Here is a 19,207-nt window from a genome sequence, read left to right on the forward strand (position 1 = left end):
GTCCATAAATATAAAAACTGTGATTAAAATAACCCTTGAAGGCTATTAAGCTCGGACTCGAAGTATTGCCGAAAATCGTGCCAATTTTTTTTGGTAGTTTTTAAAAATGTTTCTAATTCAAATCAACAAACTTAATAATTTTTTAACTTTAGTATAATATTATATATACCTACTTAGAATTTAGTGATCTTATATGCGTAAAGGTTTAGCATATATTAATATATTACTATATATTTAAAAGTATTAAATTTAAATAATGTATAAATAATATAGGTACATTTAATATTCCTGAATCGGTATCAATTAGTCTAATCATTTTTACTATCGCGCTTCCGAATCATAACCATAACCATAATCAATCTACCAGACTGTGATGTTTTCAATTTTCTCATTTTAATTCATCTATTTTCTCTTTTTTAAATTACATTATCTGTACTTCTGTGATACAATAAATAGGTACATGCAAATTTAAACGACGTATTCGATATTACCAAGTATGTATAAATTGTATTTATTTGAGTTTTTATTTTACTATGTAGATAATTACTAATTAGTTTACAACGGTATACATGTACTATATACATATATTATTAATAAATCTAATATTAGTTATTATTTACCTAAAAAAGTTATTATATTTTTATCTCTTAAATTGATGAAACCCACTTACTCCACGACCTTACACTATATTATTTTATATTTGCATGTGCTATTTTAGATTTTGATGTATCTTTATAGTCTATAAGTATTCAATTAGACACTCCACTCCCGTTACAAATAACAATAGGTTGTTAGAAGCAAATTATCTTCCAACAACTATCATACCTTGAATTTTATAATATGTTATATTCTTAAATTGAATAATGCAAGCATCTGGGAGAATAATTCGGAAATAAATTATGGATACAAATAATTTATAGGTAGCTACATTATATGGTTGACACACCTAAATCACACGCGCAATAGTTAATTATTTTGTAGTCCGTAACCGTATTTCCGTTGGTCATTTCCTGCGAATAATAAAAAATTCCCCATCACAATAAAAAAACTAATACAAAATATCATCTCGCACATACATAATATTACCTACATTAACCTAAAAGTGACCGATATACCTAGGCTATAACTATAACACCGTTCGTTATAAACATTTGTCAGTCATCTTGGCATTTATGTAGGTATCCACGTGCGTTTAAAATATTTTTTTCTAAGTTAATGTGTATGTATAATATATTGTTTATTGCCCCGACTTTGTTTAGTTATAACACTAAGTCATCTATACAATACGTAATACACTATGTATTTATCATGTTTTTAACAGTCAATAATTATCAATATGATGTGTATTAAAACTTATAACTTATAAGTATGCATATTAGGGTTAAAAAATTTTATGTTTTACGATTTAAAATGTTTTTTGTATAATTTTTATTTTTTATTTAGCATTTTAGCCAGTTTTTGTATGTTTAAAATGATTTTTGTTTCGGTATACTCACTTGTTGGCTAATGCACGGTGATTTAAATCTGACAAATAGGATTATGAATTGTTGTCGTAATTGTTTCTAGGATAGTCTATGTAAACACTAAATGGAACTTAAAATGACTAGCTCCAAATTGATTCGTTTCCAACTAAAAAAAACCTTTCTTAACCTTAACCTAAATCTATCAGTCTATTTCAACATCATTCTTCCATACATTTGTCAGATTAAAATATATCCATTTAACGTTCATACTAACTCTTTTCATTAATAATTATAATGTATAATTTATTATGACAATAATTAATAACAAACTAAACATTACATTTCATCGAAATCTATGGTATTTGTGTATCTATACAAAAACATTAAATTAGGCTCTCAATATACCGTGCTGTGTTGTATAAAGTTACTAAAGTAGAATATATATATTCAACATACAACTTGTAAGTAACGTGTTAATAACATTTTGTTACATACATATTAAATAAATAAATATACAAAACATGACACGAGTTGGTATAGTGTAAACCCTGCTTTACAGACTTTCTTAAATTATACATAAAAATATAAAATTAATTTTAATATTTCAATATTGGCCAATAAAAATGATGATCTTGTATAAGAACTTTTTTTACTGTAGTTGAATTACTTTTTTACGCTACCAAATGTTTTTTACAAAGATCGGAAATTGCAGTTGCGTAACATATAATTGATATGGAAATTAGGAAAAAAAAACTGTCACGTAACAGTTCTTTGACACCACCTATACAGATTTGATGCTTTCCCATTGTATCTAGATATATAATAAGTAATATAAAACGATAACGCATTCGACACGCACATCATACTAACCGTGCGGTGGCTATCATTGACATAATCCTATATGAATTTAGAAATTTGTTCCCATCAAGTATTACTAGTTGTTACCGATATTTTTGGTTTTCAAAAATTAGATTAATTTGATTAGATGGTATTATGAAAAAATATTTTTCCCATAGGTAGAGTAATGACACATCAACCAGAAAATAAATATTCACGTGACATAAAAAAATATAATCACGTGATTAAAGTTCACTATTATAATATTTAGGTATAGATACCTTGCAGAAATTAATTCTATTTAAATTGTTAGCATTAATATAGCATTCTGTAAACATAATATAAAATGTAATAAATTAACAACACTTTCAAAAATCTTGGACCTTCTTAAACTAAACGTGTGATTTTCAGTAAGTTCTTCAAATAAGATTTATTAAATTTGCATAGGCCATAGATCATATTTCAGTCCGTGTCAATTTGCTCGGCAGTCTGTATCTATTAGACATTATTTGTTTTAATGTGCTTTTATTATCATTTACTTATAATTAAATTATGCATAAAATTATGCAAATACGAATTTACGTCACCTTGATCTCATGGACATCTGTTTTTGAGCATTTACCTAATATCTATTGGTAAAATAATTTTGTAATAAATGTATGAATGGTGCCTAAATGATTCACACTTTTTATAAATACGTTTAAAATTATTGTGTTTTTGATTGATTATTTATTATATTACTATTTTTAATAGCTGTGTATTATTTGTATAAGATTTTAGTAAAGTTCATGAACCACCGTTTAATTGTATATGGTTGGTAAATAGTGTGAACATTTTTGAAACGAAATTCGTATTTGTATATTATAATAATGAAACACTTGATCATTGGAGACAACTAGTGTATGTCAACCTTTTTATTTGCGATAAGGATGAGAGGCAACTATTATAGTATTATGCATCGTAATAATTATAACTTAAAGAACGTGTCGTGATTAAGGAGGATGGGGGGATAGATGCCTCATTGCCTTTATAATATCTATATAAATATGTAATATTTATTTTTTTATTAATTTGTAGCTTGTGGGATTATTTTTTGATATAGTGATATCGTAATAAAATATATTTTAAATAATTATAACACTCACTAAAAATATAAAAATATAACTTATTTGTTATTACGATAAACCGAAAACACGAAAATTAACATGATATATTATTTTTTAATGTAATAAGAGTGTCCCGTATTTTCTTGTAAGCTGCAAACTTTACAACACGAATGCTATTTATTATGCCTGGTGTGAAGTATTATTTTTCACTGTTTTTATTGTAACATAATAATAAATTAATAATATATAGTTATTTAATTTGCTTACATTTAAAAAAAATGATTCAAAACATTTTATTTTACGATTAAGGTTTATGCTACATTATTTTTTTTTATGTCCATATTTATTTTGGGTCTTTTTATTATTTTAATTTTGCGTTTATATTTGTTGTTAATATATATATATATATATGAAATATCTAAAATATAGATATATATATTTGCAGTCAAAAGTGAACAAGTCAGCAGCAGAACAAACCTTTATCAAGAACAAAACGTTACTGATTCAATTACTTCTAGCTACGGTGTAGGTCCCACCGACGACAATGGTAGACCGTTGTTCGGATTGAGAGCTCTCAGGAAAACAAATAATGCCAATCAATCGGTTGTGAGTGGTGAGTACAATATTATGCAAACCTCACTGTATACTTAAGCATTTCACAGATCAATGTTATATCTACATTTCTACTTCGTGCATTGTTGTTATTGACACTTGTTTCTTTTTTAGAGAACGATTCGTCGTCATCCGTCCGCTGCGAAGCTGAATCACTCAACACTCAGATTTCTGACCAAAAACATAGATCGTTCGGTCTCAAAGCTCTACAATCCGAGAACACATATACGGTTCATGAGTCATCGAGCACTGTGCACCAAACAGTGTCCGGTCAAAAAGGCGGTGTCGATCAGTTGATCACCGACCATAAGGGTAAACCGCTGTTCGGCCTGAAAGCGTTGCAAAGCATCGGCAAAAACGAAGAACCTATTTACGACGACATGCCGGAACCGCCGGTATCCCCACAGCTAAAGGATCTGGTGCTCAAGCACGAAAAACACGCAAGTAAGTCATTTATTGTGATTATATTCAAGTTAAACTACAAAGTAAAGGTAAAATATTATAATTTATAAAGTTTTATTAATTAGCATATTGGCAGTTATTACATCGAATTATTAAAATAATCGATTTGAATGATAAATGTTGAATCGCGTGTTGTTGAGTATTGTCTGCAAATAAGCTTGATTACTTTTTTATGACGCGCTTATAATTTTTAAGGTTATATATCAATATAATTATTATTCTATTTTTTTCGTTGGAATTACTTAAGACTTGTCAACAAAACACTTTTCTATAACGGTACTCGTAAAATAAATTAAAATTAAAATGTATGGGTGTATGGGTTAAACAAAAGTACAAAATTATTATGTTTTATTGTATTCAAATCGAGTAATTTATATATCATGCTTGTTTTAGAAGAGAGTTCCAAATTAGACTCACAACCTAGGCAAAAACCAAAAGCAAAATTTAGAGATAGTTTTATACTTGATACGAAAGATGAGGGTTTGTATTCAACTTTTGAAGAAAATGGATTTACAGACCCCAACGAAATTACTTCGTTGCGTTCGACTATTAAAAAAACAGAAGATGATCAAAACAATGGTATTTTATGAAAACTAGGTAGTGTGGATAATTGATTTTTAAGTAATTCATAAATATTTAATATGTTTTAGAAACTATAATTAAAAGTAAAAGTCAATCGACAGTTTTTCAATCAAAGAGTGTAATGCGTTCCGATGGATCTGGAAATGTTTCAGTCACACAAGATTTCTTGAAAGGTTAGTACTTAAACATGGCCATATTTTATATTTTAAACTTTTTTATTTAATTGCGTAGTCTTATTAAATGAAATTTTGCAATAAAACTATTGTGAGAAATGGCAAGTTTATATTATTTATTTTATGTTATGTAACAATGACACGTGATTGAGCGTTAGGCTAGGTGAAAATAAAACAAAATAGTTCAAGTTGGACTTCGTCCAAAACGTAATTAAAACAAAAAACTCGAAGCACTTCAAAAGCCGTTATTTGTGTATGGCATCAGCAAGTGCTAAGACTACTACATTACGTTCAGCTTTGTGCATCATATATTTTTAAATGAAACTTTTTTGGGACTTTGTCTTGAATATTGGCCTAGTTTTTACTTTTCTAATATTTTCGTATACATGGCCCATAGTGTTATTTTTTTTTATAATAGCTCTTATAATTTTTCAAATTTTACAAATACAATGGGAACATAATTTGATTTTATCAGGTACCTAATATTTTGTCAGTCATAACTATGATTTGATTTTTGCAAGTTAGGTATAGTTTAAACTATTATAAGAAATATATTTATTTATAATATAATTTTATAATTCTGATTTCAAGGTGTAGAATTACAATAAATATCCACATATTTGTTTTGTTATAGGTGAATTGTCATCTGTGAATGAACAAGAACCAACAGGAAAACTGACTCGAGGACATTACACCTATCAGAGCCCAGATAATTTAGATCCCAAAAAAGGCATTGCTAAAGTCACAACAGTCACAACAGATATTGGAAAAGACACTGGTCCCCAAATTACTGAAATTACCGAAGAGTTCAGTGACAATGATCGAGTTGACGGAAACAAAGTAGTAAAAAGGAGCCGAACCAATGACAAATTTGAAAATATCCAGAAAAGGTTTAGCCAAGAAAGTTTTAATCAAGACAGCAGGCGTTCATCCAAAGAACTGAATGGAAATGAAAAACCTGAAGAATCGCCACAGTCTACTCCAAGATCAAGTTTGGTGCGCGGAGATTCAATCAAGGCGCTTCAACATAAATTTCAACAAGCCACCGGTAATTTATTATTTATTAGGTAGTGATCTTAATTCAACTTAGGTTATTAATTAGTGTAACAATTTTACTTTTTAAGTTCAGTTGAACTTAGTTAATTTGAACTTTTTGAACTTCAAATAATTAATACCTCAAACTTATTCCTGGTCTCTAGAATTTCCTATTGTTGTACTATCCTTAGATTATTTTGTCCTGTCCCTTCAATGTTGAGTTAACCATGTCCAAATGTAATTTGAATGAAAATTAATTACATTTAATTGTAAGTAATTTATTCTTAATTTAAGTTACTTTTTTTAGTAAATAAGTAAATTGTTCATTACTTAATTATTCCATCTTATTTATCATATGAGATGATTGTTTGGTAGAAACATTATTTTTATAACCATTTAACATAAAATTTTTATTTTTAATAAATGTAGTAATTTGGAAATAAATTATTTTTAAAAAATGTAAAAAATAGCATAAAATATGCTAAACAATAATTGTTCTTAAATGACAATTTTATCAATTTCATATTCTTGATAGTTATTACTCGTATTGACAACACAATTATAAAGCTTTGGTAATCTTTAAAAAAAAACGTAACTTTAATTGTAATAAAGTTGCTTTTATTAACTTAAAAGTAGTGCAATTTGACTATGTATGTAACTTAAGAATGATGTAATTAAAATTTTGAAAGATAATTTGTAGTGTAATTTAATTATCAGTAAAAACATAACTTTTTCAACACTACTATTATGCATGATGTGTATCGGACATAGGTACCAAATTGCTATAAAGCGTATATGTTTTCTTTAATTAACCAATTATTCTTATCAATTTGATCCTTCTTTATTATTCTATGGTTATATATAATCGATAAATACTGAATAATGTCATATATGCATAATAAAGTGTAAGTCAATTTTGAATTTTGATCTCTTATTGTAAGGTTCATAAAATATTATTTAGTATCTTTTATTATACAATTATTAATGATTAATTAAAAATTATATTTAAAACTGCATTTGCCGTTTGATAATCAAAAGTTATCATTAATGCAATTACAGTAAAAAATAAACATTCTAATAAATCTGAATGAAATTTAAAACAAATGTATTATTTTAAAATGTTTTTAAGTTATTTTTTATTAGTGATACCTATTTAATTAATATTTTGCTAATGCTTTATAGTAAATGATAGATGTAATTCTAATTTTACCTAATGAACTCTTTTATATTTTAGTTTCATTTAGTTATATTTATTTAGTAGTATTTAATTAATATTATGCTAATGCTTTATAATAAATGATAAGTGTAATCCTAATTTACCCTAATGAACTATTTTATATTTCAGTTTCATCTAGTTTGAAACAGAACAGAACTACTAAATCTGATGTGTCTAGTAGTTCACGAAAAGTTGAAGAAAAAACAGTAACAACTAAAGTGAATTCAACAAAAAATAGTGGAACTACTACATCCTTCCTCGACAATAACTCAAGAGTGACTGGTGTACAAGATGTCTTAACCAGAATGCGAAATGCTGATCTTGGTAAACAATGATTAATAATAAAAAAATGTAAAATACAAATAAAAATATCAACATTATATAATATAATATGTATTAATTAGATATATATATATATATGCTAATCTTTAATTATTTTTGTCTTATATTATAGTTGTAGAAAATGGTGATACCAATGAAGACATTGAAGCCCGAGCTCTGCTTAACAAATTTTTAGGTGCTTCAGTCATCCTTCATGGAATGGAACAAGGAAACAAATCCCCTACTTCCAATAATTCTACTACAAGTAGTGCTGCACTTGTTAACCAAGTTGAAAAACAAAGAGCACAGGTAAGCTATAATATTATAACACATAAAAACATTTTTTCTTCTTTAAAACATAACAAGTGTGTTGAACTAAGAATTTAATTTTGAGAAAGTAAAAAATAAACACGGATGAAGCCGGGTAATTCAGCTAGTAAACTATAATGTACTGTTAAAAATAAAAATTTAAGAACTTCCAATAAAATAAGATAAAAGTTGGGCGTTGATTTATAAATCAAATTTATATGTTTCTATGTAAGTTATAAATACCTAATAATAATATTCTACTAATAATCTATCTTATTAATATTCAACACATAGGTTCTTTAATCTTTATATACGTATATTGATATTTTTTAACTCATTATTAGGGCTGGGATTTGTATGTAAATACATAATATATTTAGTAAAACACGATAAATTAATTATTGCAATTTGCAAATGATAAATTCTTTTCACGTAATTTGCAATAAAATATGTCATATTTTATTTTACATATTTTTACATATTTCGTCATAAATACATATTTTTACATACTTTGTAAAATTCTCGCTTTTTTACATATTTCTTAAATTTTGACAATTTCGGTTGTTTAATAATCTTTTAAATTTATATTTCGATAATGGTACTCAGCAAATTTTAAGTGTATAATAATGTATTAATGCATATAGGAAATAAGTAGGTTAAAATAAATATTAATAACTTGATTTAGTTTATCATATCTGTTTCTGTTCGATAACCATACGTCCATACCTTAATGATTATACTTTATGTTCAACAATTATTTGACAAAATATATTTACAAATTTACAACAATACCTATCAGACAATCAGTTCGCGTGTTCGCGTGGTTATGAAAACATCTTCACCTAACGTACATTTAATTTTGAAAATTTAAAATAATTTATAGTTTTTCATTGATTGACTTTAAATTGATTTAACATCAATTGTATTTCAATTTAACAACATATTTTTTAATTTTTTACCACAAATTATTATATTTTTTAAATTAAATTATTAGACATAAAAAACAATAAATTGTATTATAAAATTATTTAGAATTGTATTTTAATTTAAAATTTTAACATATTTTAAAAATTTCTTTTAGTAGGTACATATTTTTTATTTTATACTACATATTTTGGCAATTTCAATTACATATATATGTACATATTTTTGGTTTTTTTATTACATATAAATCCCAGCCCTACTCATTATAAAACAAACATAGGTGCATTATTATTATTCATACCTACATTACTACAAGCAGTGACAAAATGGCTAAAAATGTTTGTCTAAAAATTTAACATTTTATCTGGATATTACTCGTATGACTATACAGACTAATACCAAACTTATTGATAAATATTGGACCAAAACTAGAACACAATAGTTGGGGAGTCTACTGCGTAATCAGCTGCAAGTTAAAAATATTTTGTATAATTATTATAAGAAAAAAAGTGCAACTAGAAGTTGGAACGCAAATAAATCGTGGGAAGTAGGAAATAAACATTTACTTTGTTTTGAAAGAAAAATAACTATATTTTCTGAAAAGTTTTGTGTACGTAACAACTATCGGCTTTGTTATCTTAATTACCTAGTTTTTACTCAATACATTTTCAATTTTAGTTTTTGTATTAATATAAAATTAATAATTCTAAATAAATTTCATAATTTAAATACAATTTATTTTGTAATTTTTCATCCAATTAGTATAAACAGTCTGGCTGAATAGTTCTTTTTACTATGCATTTAAAACTATAAAAAAATGTTTTTTTTATGGTATTTAGATGTCAGAAAAAACATTTAACGGTTGTGTTGATAGTTATTACACAATCGTAGTATTTTACAAATGTTAAAAATAGCTTCATCTTTCATATTTCGTCTTAATGTTATTGTTATTTGTAACTTTTAAATAATTATTTCATACAGCGAAAATTGTCTGTCTTAAAATTTAAATAATTAGTTTTGAATAAATTTACAAAATCCTTCGTATATATTAGGTATATTATATACTTAAAAATTAATACATTTTTAATATAAGATCATTTCTTAATAGTTTATACACGACAAATAAATTATAATATACCTTTTCAAATGATAAATTTAAGGGAAAATTAAAAATAATTTTTATATGCTTCTCTATCATAATTTTAAAGTAGAACCTGGGTAATCTTTTTAAAAGCTTCGTCTGACAATATTAGCTTATATTAGTTATATTATTATATTTTATGGCCACTTTGAATATCTTAATATTAACAATAATATAAAATATTAACAATAATATAACATAGTAAACATATCCTTTTGATTAAATATATTTTTCTCAACCAATACTCAAATTATTTATTTATATTGATAGAAATGTATAGCAAGTTTATGTTTTGGTCTGTTTTATAGTTTACCTATAGCTATATATTAAGTGTCTTAAATAAAAAAATTATGATTAGAATAATTATAGAACAAAACATTTTATCAAATAGATGTCTAGGTAATTACTAATTAGGAGAAGTATTGGCAGCATAGTTCCTTCTCCGGTCTTCGATACCATAAGAAAAAAAAAAAAAAAAAGTAATTACTAATTATACAAACAATGAATATATTTATATTTTTAATATGAAATAAAAAAATTCATCAATTTATTCAGTATATTGCACAATAAGCCGACGTGATAGAAAGAAACATATAACAATATAGAAACAATTTAAAAAAACAAAAGGTACGCATGATCGAGGTAAAGTAAGGTCCAGCAATAACACTTTTGTTAGAATTATTATACATATCTATTATTGGAGAACCGTTTGCTACTAAATGACGTCACGCAGGAGTATAATGTATTATCTGTATATTATATAATGTTCGTATTATACATTTATAAATACAAAGAATATTTCAATCGTTTAATGCTTTGTGTTTGTTAACGGGGTGAACAAGCCATGGCGCTTATTTGTTTCCCCGGTCTATGTAGTCACTACGTTTTTTGGCATTATTGTACACTTGGATTTTGAACAATAAACTAACTTATAAATATAATGAAGGTGCCACCCTGTTCGTTTGTAAGTCGTTTACGGTAAATAATTATCGAATTATGTTGGACATAAAATCGGCATCTTTGTTCAGACGCAAGTTTACCGAACATAATACAACGGTCAATAATAGTATTACTACTCTACCAACAGTTAATTTCCCTACCCGTTGGACAACGCATTTTGGCTTTGCGCGTTTCACGACGAAAATAATATTTGAAGGCAAATCCTATTTTGGTCAGCGCGGTGGTTCACTCGACGTCGAATGCTCCGTTCCGTTGGCCACGCAGTTCAGTTTATACTTGGCTTCACGCGCAACTATTTCTGTGAACATTGAGTGTGTCCGTGTTGCTGAAAAATATCGTATAATTTTTTTTCCATAGTAACTAAATAAGTAAAAAATTCTCACTTTATCATATTTTTCGCATTCAATTTTTTTTTCTTGTGTTAGGTAAGTACTTACCCACTTACAAGAGAGTGCAGTTCGACTTGTCGATTCGCCCGGAATCAATAGATTTTTATTCTTTTACGTTTTAGTTGTTACTTACTGGCTTAGGTTTTAATTTATTATAATATAGGTCTAAGGCATACAATAAGGTACGAAGTTCTGCAGATTGGTCAGATCGAGTATATAATATAGGTAATTAATAAAACTTGAAAGTACCTAATACAAATATCTAATGATTATAAAGTAATTTTACAATTTTAAGTTGAAAGATGTGCAGATGGGTCTTTATCTAATAGTCTTACTCCGAAGTCTTGCCGGTTGGCAGGAACACGAATCGGACGAACGCATATTTTGTTCTACATTCTGTTCTGTTTTCAGAATGTTAATATTTCCACCCCGAATTTAGATTTGTTTTTGTGTTTATTTCTAATTGGTGGTTGTAGATTAAACACACGGAAATCCCCAAAATTGTTGGTCCATGAATATTATTAGGGCAATGTTTGGCCGATTCCCAGCAAATAAAACATATTGCCAACTATTTTTACTAGTAAATTCATAAATTTATATTTATGTGTATTGTACACGAGGGTCCTTATTTAGATTGACACCTGTTAACACAATATTGACCAGTTAAATAGAACAAAGTCTATTGTGTGTACATTATAATAGCATATGAACATAACACTATATTTGCCATTCGTTTTTTTTATGTAGAAATCTCCTGTGATTAGGAAGAACCTTAACGAACAAGAACTCGATAATATTTGGGACGAAAAACAATTACAAATTTTGGTTAGTATCTTCGCTTAATTATTTTACAGATAATTTACTTGTATGTTTATTTATCAAATGTTTAATTATTTAGTTGGAATCTTGCCCAGACTACGATCAAAGAAGAAAAATCAGAGCCAGGTTAAGGCAAATCATGGCAGAACATAAAGGTAACATAACTAAATTACAATTAATTTGATTACCTAAATAGTAATAAATTATCAGTAATAATTTAAATCATATCTACGTAATAAAATAATTGTTTTACTTACCAAATAAAACATAACATAGGTAAAATATTAATTTGCATTATGCAATATGTATATTGTATTTACAAATAATGAAAATTTTTATAAAAATATTTATTTTAAAATCAAAATGAATAATTTTATCTTGGCATATTATATCAATTTTTTTAACACTACAGTAAAATATAAATAAACTTGAAAATTTTAACCAAAACTTAGTTTGGATTGTTTGAAGAAGGTAATATAATGCTATTAGGTTATGGTGTTGTTATTATTAGAATTAAATTCATTTTTCATACCGGCCAAAAAAATAATTGCTCAAAATAGGTACCTTTATTATTTTATTTTATTAAATACCATGTATAATAGAAAAATTACAAGTTCATCATAAAAATAATTATTGAAGTATAATAAAGTATAATTAATTGTTAGAATACAAAATATTAGTGAGTAATAACATGTCATTGGCCATTGTGGATTTGTGGATAAACTTATAAACGTGTAATATTATTAGGTAGGTACTATATTTATTTATACGATCAAAATCTTACGTAGATAAGTATGTCATCTCATTTTTATAAACATTGTAAAACGATGTCGTCGTATAAAAGCTACATATATATACATATTAATATTTAATATATTTCATTATATATCCTTAATCGCATAACATATTTTTTTTAAACAAATTCCACTGGAATTCTGAGATTAGATTCTGGCATCATTTCATATTGTAACTTAAATTCGGCATAGAGTTGAAATTTTTGTGTTGGCATTAGCTCCTAGGTATAAAAAAAACAGGGCATTTGAAATAATATATTTACATTAATATTATATTGTATTCGACGATTGTTGATTTTTAGATTATAGTAGGTACATACTTTATATCTTTGTAGTCGGTACTTTTTTTTTGTTTTAATAATGTTAGATGATGTAGGTATATTATTCATATTAATGTAATTTCAGCGTGTACGGACGTCGTCGAACTGGCTGCCCTAACGGACAACACCACGAGCAACGGAAAAAACGGTGAGTTATTGCAGCCTATGTGTAATTTAAATTTAAAACCTATCACGTCCGCGGTCGATGATTCGGGCACTGAGTCGGGCGAGGAAGTGAACCAAAAGATATTGGTGCAAGTGCAAGGAGCGTTGGCAAATCTAGAGAGCGCGTTGCCGGCACTGGATCCGCTCAGGCGTTCGTCCGTTGTCGAACTGCTGACAAAACTGCAGACCAGCCTGAAGTTGTCGTCCATCGACCAGACCGGAAAACCGACGCCACCGCCCCGGAAGTGTTGGAACCGGAAGGCAACCGCGGGAAGGCAGGACCGACACACAGTCGGTGTATCGTCTGAAGAGCTGCAGGATGCCAGGCGATGGCTGGAAGAGAACGGATACGGCGGAACTACGACGCCCGCATCCTCGACACCCGCGGCAGTTTCCGCACGCAATACGCCGCGATGCTATGAAGTGGCCGCCCAAAAGACGTTCAGGCCAGTAAAATTCGTTCCGCCGCCGCCGAAACGCACCAATCACTTGGCCGAGGACTGCGTCATACCGGAACCGTCGATACAAGCCCTGCAGAACTGCAACTCTTTCACGTGTCCGCCGGCACAGCATGTAATAGTCAAAGACTTGGACTGCAAGAGACGTAAAAATTCCACAACGACGACCATGTCGATTCGTGATTCATCCAACTCGTCTGCGGGTGGGTCGTCGTCGTCGTCACCGGACGAAGAAGACGACGACGACGATGACGATGGCAAATCCGTTTCATCGGCACAGCGGTTGTTGCAGATCGCGTCCAACGATCATTGTCGTAAGTTACGGCTGCAGGGAAAGCGTGTGAAACTAAAACGCGGTGCGGCCGGTGAACGAGAACGTTCTTCGGGAGACGACGATGAATACCGGCCGCGGCGCGTGCCGCACATCAAGGAACCGCCGACGACTTCTTCTAGCGGTGGAGTGCCCATGTTCGAACCTAAGACGGCCAACGATAAGAAATACTTAGCTTTGCTGCGGCACCAGGCTGAGGCGGACGAGAAAGCTTTCACAGCGTCGGCTTACAACCCGTTGCAAGGCAAACTACAGGGCAACTGGGGCAACCGTTTTGGTAGGATAAAGACGACGTTTGAGAGTAGGATTGGCGGCGGTGGTGGTGGTGGGATGACCACTGCTTCGGCCGCCGTGTCACCAAACAGAAACGTAGCGAAAACTTTTTGGCATGACATTTGCAAATGTCCATCGGATGACAGCATTGCTTATAACCGTTCGAAGAAGATCGCTTCGTTTAAGCCCAACTCTGCCACCGACCAGTGGTCGAGAGAGAACCGTGGGTTTTCGCACGGAGTTCGATCTGCGTTCAAGCCGGTTCAGCAGCAGCAGCAACAGCAACAACAGCAGTTCACGCCTTTGAAGCCGATCCCGAAAATAGAGACGTCGTTATTAGAGCCGCCCCGAACAGTCGCTTATCCAAAACGTCTGCCGTTGTATAACAGTTCGGTGACCACGGCCCACAGGCCGTTCATGTACGACGACCCTGTGAGTCCTCCCGCACCGTATAATGAATGCGTACCGCAACCGGCCACTGTGGTCAGTCGAGTTATGGGCAGCCCACAAACGGCAACTTTAGTCAAGAGCAAGCAAAGATCCGACCGGGCTGGTGGCGACCCGTCCCTGTCGTATGCGTCTCCGTCGTTAAAAACGATCTCGACGCCGGTCCGTCAACCTGTGCCATCGTCGTCAGTGAATGCGATTTCGGCACATCACAAAAATCAGTCTTCTATTACTGCACCCAAACCGCCAACAAGGAGCCCGCGGGTGGTGACACAGCAGCGGTCGCCCACCACCTCGCCGGTGCGCATGCCATCTGTGCTGCAAAAGTCCGAGTCCTGGCACCAGATGATCGTAGGTCAGAGCAGAGCGGCAAACCGGTCACCACTCCCTCACATAGCTTCGGGCACGTCCGTCAGACACGCATCCGCCCCGTATGAGGGTTACATGCAGTGCAAACGAGAGATTGCCCAGAAGCAATCCATTGTACGGCAACACTTGAATGCCGCCACCGAGTCTGCGTCCGCCTGCAGACGTGCGTCACCGAAACTGGTGAAGCTCAACGATGACATTGATAAAGTGGATGACACGTTTGAAAGCCTCTTTAAAGAGTCCACTAGACCGTCCAAATAGCGCCGGCCAATCGTTTCTAATATATGCGAACGTTTTAACAATACCAGTCTGCCCCTAATCCCCCCCACACCAACCAACAATCTCTCGGCAATATAATTATTATAATGTCTAAACACTTTGTTATTTTTTCGTGATATATTTTGCATTTAGTTTTTATTTTTATTTTATATGTTATACATATATATTATACAATAATTATTATTTTATACAGCATGATGCGTGCACTGTATAATATTAAGTTTGCGCATTTGTTTCTAGTCACAACAATAATAGTATGTTATTACGTTATATGTATTTAATATTCTTAACTATGTTTCCTACAATCGAGTATATCGTTTAACATGTATTTCTTTAATATATATATATACACACACATTATACACACACACATGCATCGCTGCATTTTGAGGATATCCGAGGAGCGAGTGGATAACATTAAATCGAAGAGTGTCTATTCATCTGTAGCTATTCTTCGTGTCTATGTGCGCTCTGCGTTGAACACCAATAAGTACGTTCTTGTGGTCGTGTCTTTTTGCGTGTGTGTTTTTCAAACAAAAAAGTATTCGCATGATACCATAATAACAATATAAAATAATATAGTGATTACTCTTTTGTGCTATAAATAATAATTATTATTATAATATTATGCTCTCATGAAAGTCGTTTGATCATATTAATATACCATCATGTTATCTTATATAATATGTGTTGTTGAATCCGCTCGCTCAATTGTCCCCTAGTGTGTATATTATTGTCGATTGAAATTTGCAGTTGAATGACGACTGCAGCTTTTTAGTTTTTACTAGCAACAAAAACCGCCGTATCTGTTTTCTTTTTGGTTTTTTAATATTTTTTATCAAAACGAAATTTAACCATAATACCTACTATACTGATAATACTATTTTTAATTCACCCTTAGTCTCACCCATGACTAAATAAATACGTATGATTAAAAAAACACTGTTTTCGTCCGGTTTGCTCATTGCTCATATACCACTATTCTATACACAAAACCATTGCTTGTAGGTCTCCGCATTTCATTGGTCGGAAATGTTCATAGATTATAATAGAAGCAGAGAAATTCGCGATAGACAAGGCAAGGGTGGTATGCGTATCACAAAGTTGTGATCATACTTATTTATTTAGTCATGGTCTCGCCGCTTAACGTTTGTTGATTTTTTTTCATCGTTATTGTGTATTTTTATATTTATTAATTATAATAGAGATATACTATACATAATATATAAATTAATATATACACATGTATACGTATGCCCAATTTTAAGCATTGTACAATATATTGTTTAGCATTTGTGTGCGTTATTAATTTGTACTTGATTGTTTTTTATAACTTTTCGTTTACTTTTGTTTTAGAAGTTACTGAGACGAATTCGACGAGCGTGTCCAGCAAAACCGGAAATGGATCGTATGTAAAAACTGAAGGTAGGATTATCAATTTTAATTATTTTATTGAACATTAAAATTTAAAATACTTTTGGTTTTTTTAGTGCATACTAGGACAACAACTTCTAGTAACCGTCTGACTAAAGGTAAAAAGATTTTTTTTTTAATTTATAAATTTCAACAAAACACGTAAATAGTAATATTAAATAATTATGTTTACAGCAAATAGCGTTAGTTCTTCACCGTTTGCCAAGTTCCAGCAACTCGAGCGCCAGAACTCGGCTCCAAAGTAAGTTCCTAATTTAAATTATATCGCAGTTAAATATTAAGATTATTGTATAAAAACTCTTCGAAACCCTACTATCGGATTATTATTATTTCAAATATACTAACATTAAACTAAACGTAACTTGATTTATTAAATTATATATTATACAGAAAGACAGAAGTATATTCGTATACTTTCTAGCTTCATAATAATAATATTACATGTTCTTGATTACATACTTCATTTAACTCTAATTTGGTTCTGGTTGTTGGATGAAAATTTTTAATTTCATATGGGAAATTGGTATACTTATCTTAAAATCAACATCTTATAATATTATTTTTAAAGATAAAAATAAGAATAAATGTTAATTAACGATGTTGTGCAATATTTTAGTATTCGATAATTGGTTTTACCTATTTATTCACATTCCATATACTTTAGTGTAGGATAAAAAGTTACATGTTTAAATTTACGTATACATTTCGGTAATTTCGTAATATTATTATCGGTAAACAATGATTACTTCTTCACAAATAAAACAAATGAAAAAAAAAGTGATCACTTTAAAATATATTTTTATGTATTGATGTTAGTCATACAAATAGTATTATGTATCCTTCGACTATTTTGTACCTATCTTTTTTATAAAATATATACACTTTTTTATGTTAACTTGGGCATGTCATGCTTTGATAAATTTTCTGTAACATATAATATAATGGTAACGTATCGGGGCGTTTTGCTTATAGCTCACAAACGCGTCCTTGCTATAAATTCACCGATCCCGCCCTGGCGCGGAGCGCTTCGTCAATCAAAGATCGCCTACTCAACTGGGTTAAAGCTCAGACGAAGGAATATAAGGTATACATTTTTGTTGTTTTCGTTTTATCAGGTTAGGCCACATATGCCTAATATAGTAATATATACTATACACCTATATATATTATATACCTATGCAGTATGCACAATATATATTATAATATCTATAAGGAATAAGATATTATATTTTATAACAGAAAATATTAAATAGCACAGCATTAGTAATAAGAATAACTAGTATACTTATATAATATCGCATAAAACTCTAATATCCTAAACCTAATAAAACATATGACTTTATTGATCATCGTTTAATATTGGATATATAAATATTATACATTTCATTATTTTAATGATTAACAGTGATGCATGTTTTTTATTTTATCAATTTAATAAATAAATTTACTTTTTTTGTTTTGCCTATTCTAGCTATTAACCACGCTGTTTGGAATCTCAAATGACCTAACTAAATACGCAATATACAATTAATATAATTATTTTATTTAAGCTTCACATTTAATATTTTGGACAATTTCATTCGCGTTTTCCAACCAATATTGTGATTAGATGCGTTGTGTTATAGACGCGATACTATATTAATATATTTTTTTGTGTTGCATGTTTTTCACGACGTTTAGAACCTCCAAATAACTAATTTCTCAACGTGTTGGAGTGATGGCCTTGCGTTCTGCGCCCTCATCCACCATTTTTACCCGGAAGCATTCGACTACGATAAACTAACACCCGAAAAGCGAAGAGAAAACTTCGAAATTGCATTCAAAGTAGCCGAGTAAGTCGTATTATTTTTGTACTAAAATAACAATGTATCAAAATAGATTATAATGTTAGATAACAAAATTTGCACGGTTGTAATTATATTATTGTGTTACACGTATGTTATACTGATTTTACTTTTACAATGATGGATTCATTTTCTTTTCTTTGG

General features: G+C 30.0%; 1 protein-coding gene across 4 annotated transcripts in view; it reads left to right on the forward strand.

Annotated features, from left to right (window-relative positions):
* Positions 1-19,207, forward strand: part of LOC107164983 (uncharacterized) — a 48,472-nt gene that overhangs the window by 28,445 nt on the left and 820 nt on the right. For 2 of the 4 annotated variants that reach the window (XM_015513025.2, XM_015513026.2), the window contains exons 6-20: positions 3,852-4,019; positions 4,133-4,462; positions 4,874-5,059; positions 5,131-5,235; positions 5,870-6,283; positions 7,616-7,810; positions 7,941-8,116; positions 12,278-12,355; positions 12,429-12,504; positions 13,549-13,611; positions 17,142-17,210; positions 17,276-17,317; positions 17,394-17,460; positions 18,192-18,303; positions 18,900-19,051. In XM_015513025.2, coding sequence (XP_015368511.1) covers positions 3,852-4,019; positions 4,133-4,462; positions 4,874-5,059; positions 5,131-5,235; positions 5,870-6,283; positions 7,616-7,810; positions 7,941-8,116; positions 12,278-12,355; positions 12,429-12,504; positions 13,549-13,611; positions 17,142-17,210; positions 17,276-17,317; positions 17,394-17,460; positions 18,192-18,303; positions 18,900-19,051 — 2,233 coding nt within the window. Of the gene's footprint in view, positions 1-3,851; positions 4,020-4,132; positions 4,463-4,873; positions 5,060-5,130; positions 5,236-5,869; positions 6,284-7,615; positions 7,811-7,940; positions 8,117-12,277; positions 12,356-12,428; positions 12,505-13,548; positions 13,612-17,141; positions 17,211-17,275; positions 17,318-17,393; positions 17,461-18,191; positions 18,304-18,899; positions 19,052-19,207 lie in introns of those variants that run through there. The other 2 variants (XM_015513027.2, XM_015513028.2) reach the window with 2 other exon arrangements.

The sequence above is a fragment of the Diuraphis noxia genome, unplaced genomic scaffold (genome assembly GCF_037042655.1).
Source record: "Diuraphis noxia isolate RWA-SAM2 unplaced genomic scaffold, SU_Dnox_SAM2 contig0004, whole genome shotgun sequence".
In the NCBI taxonomy this organism is placed as follows: domain Eukaryota; kingdom Metazoa; phylum Arthropoda; class Insecta; order Hemiptera; family Aphididae; genus Diuraphis; species Diuraphis noxia.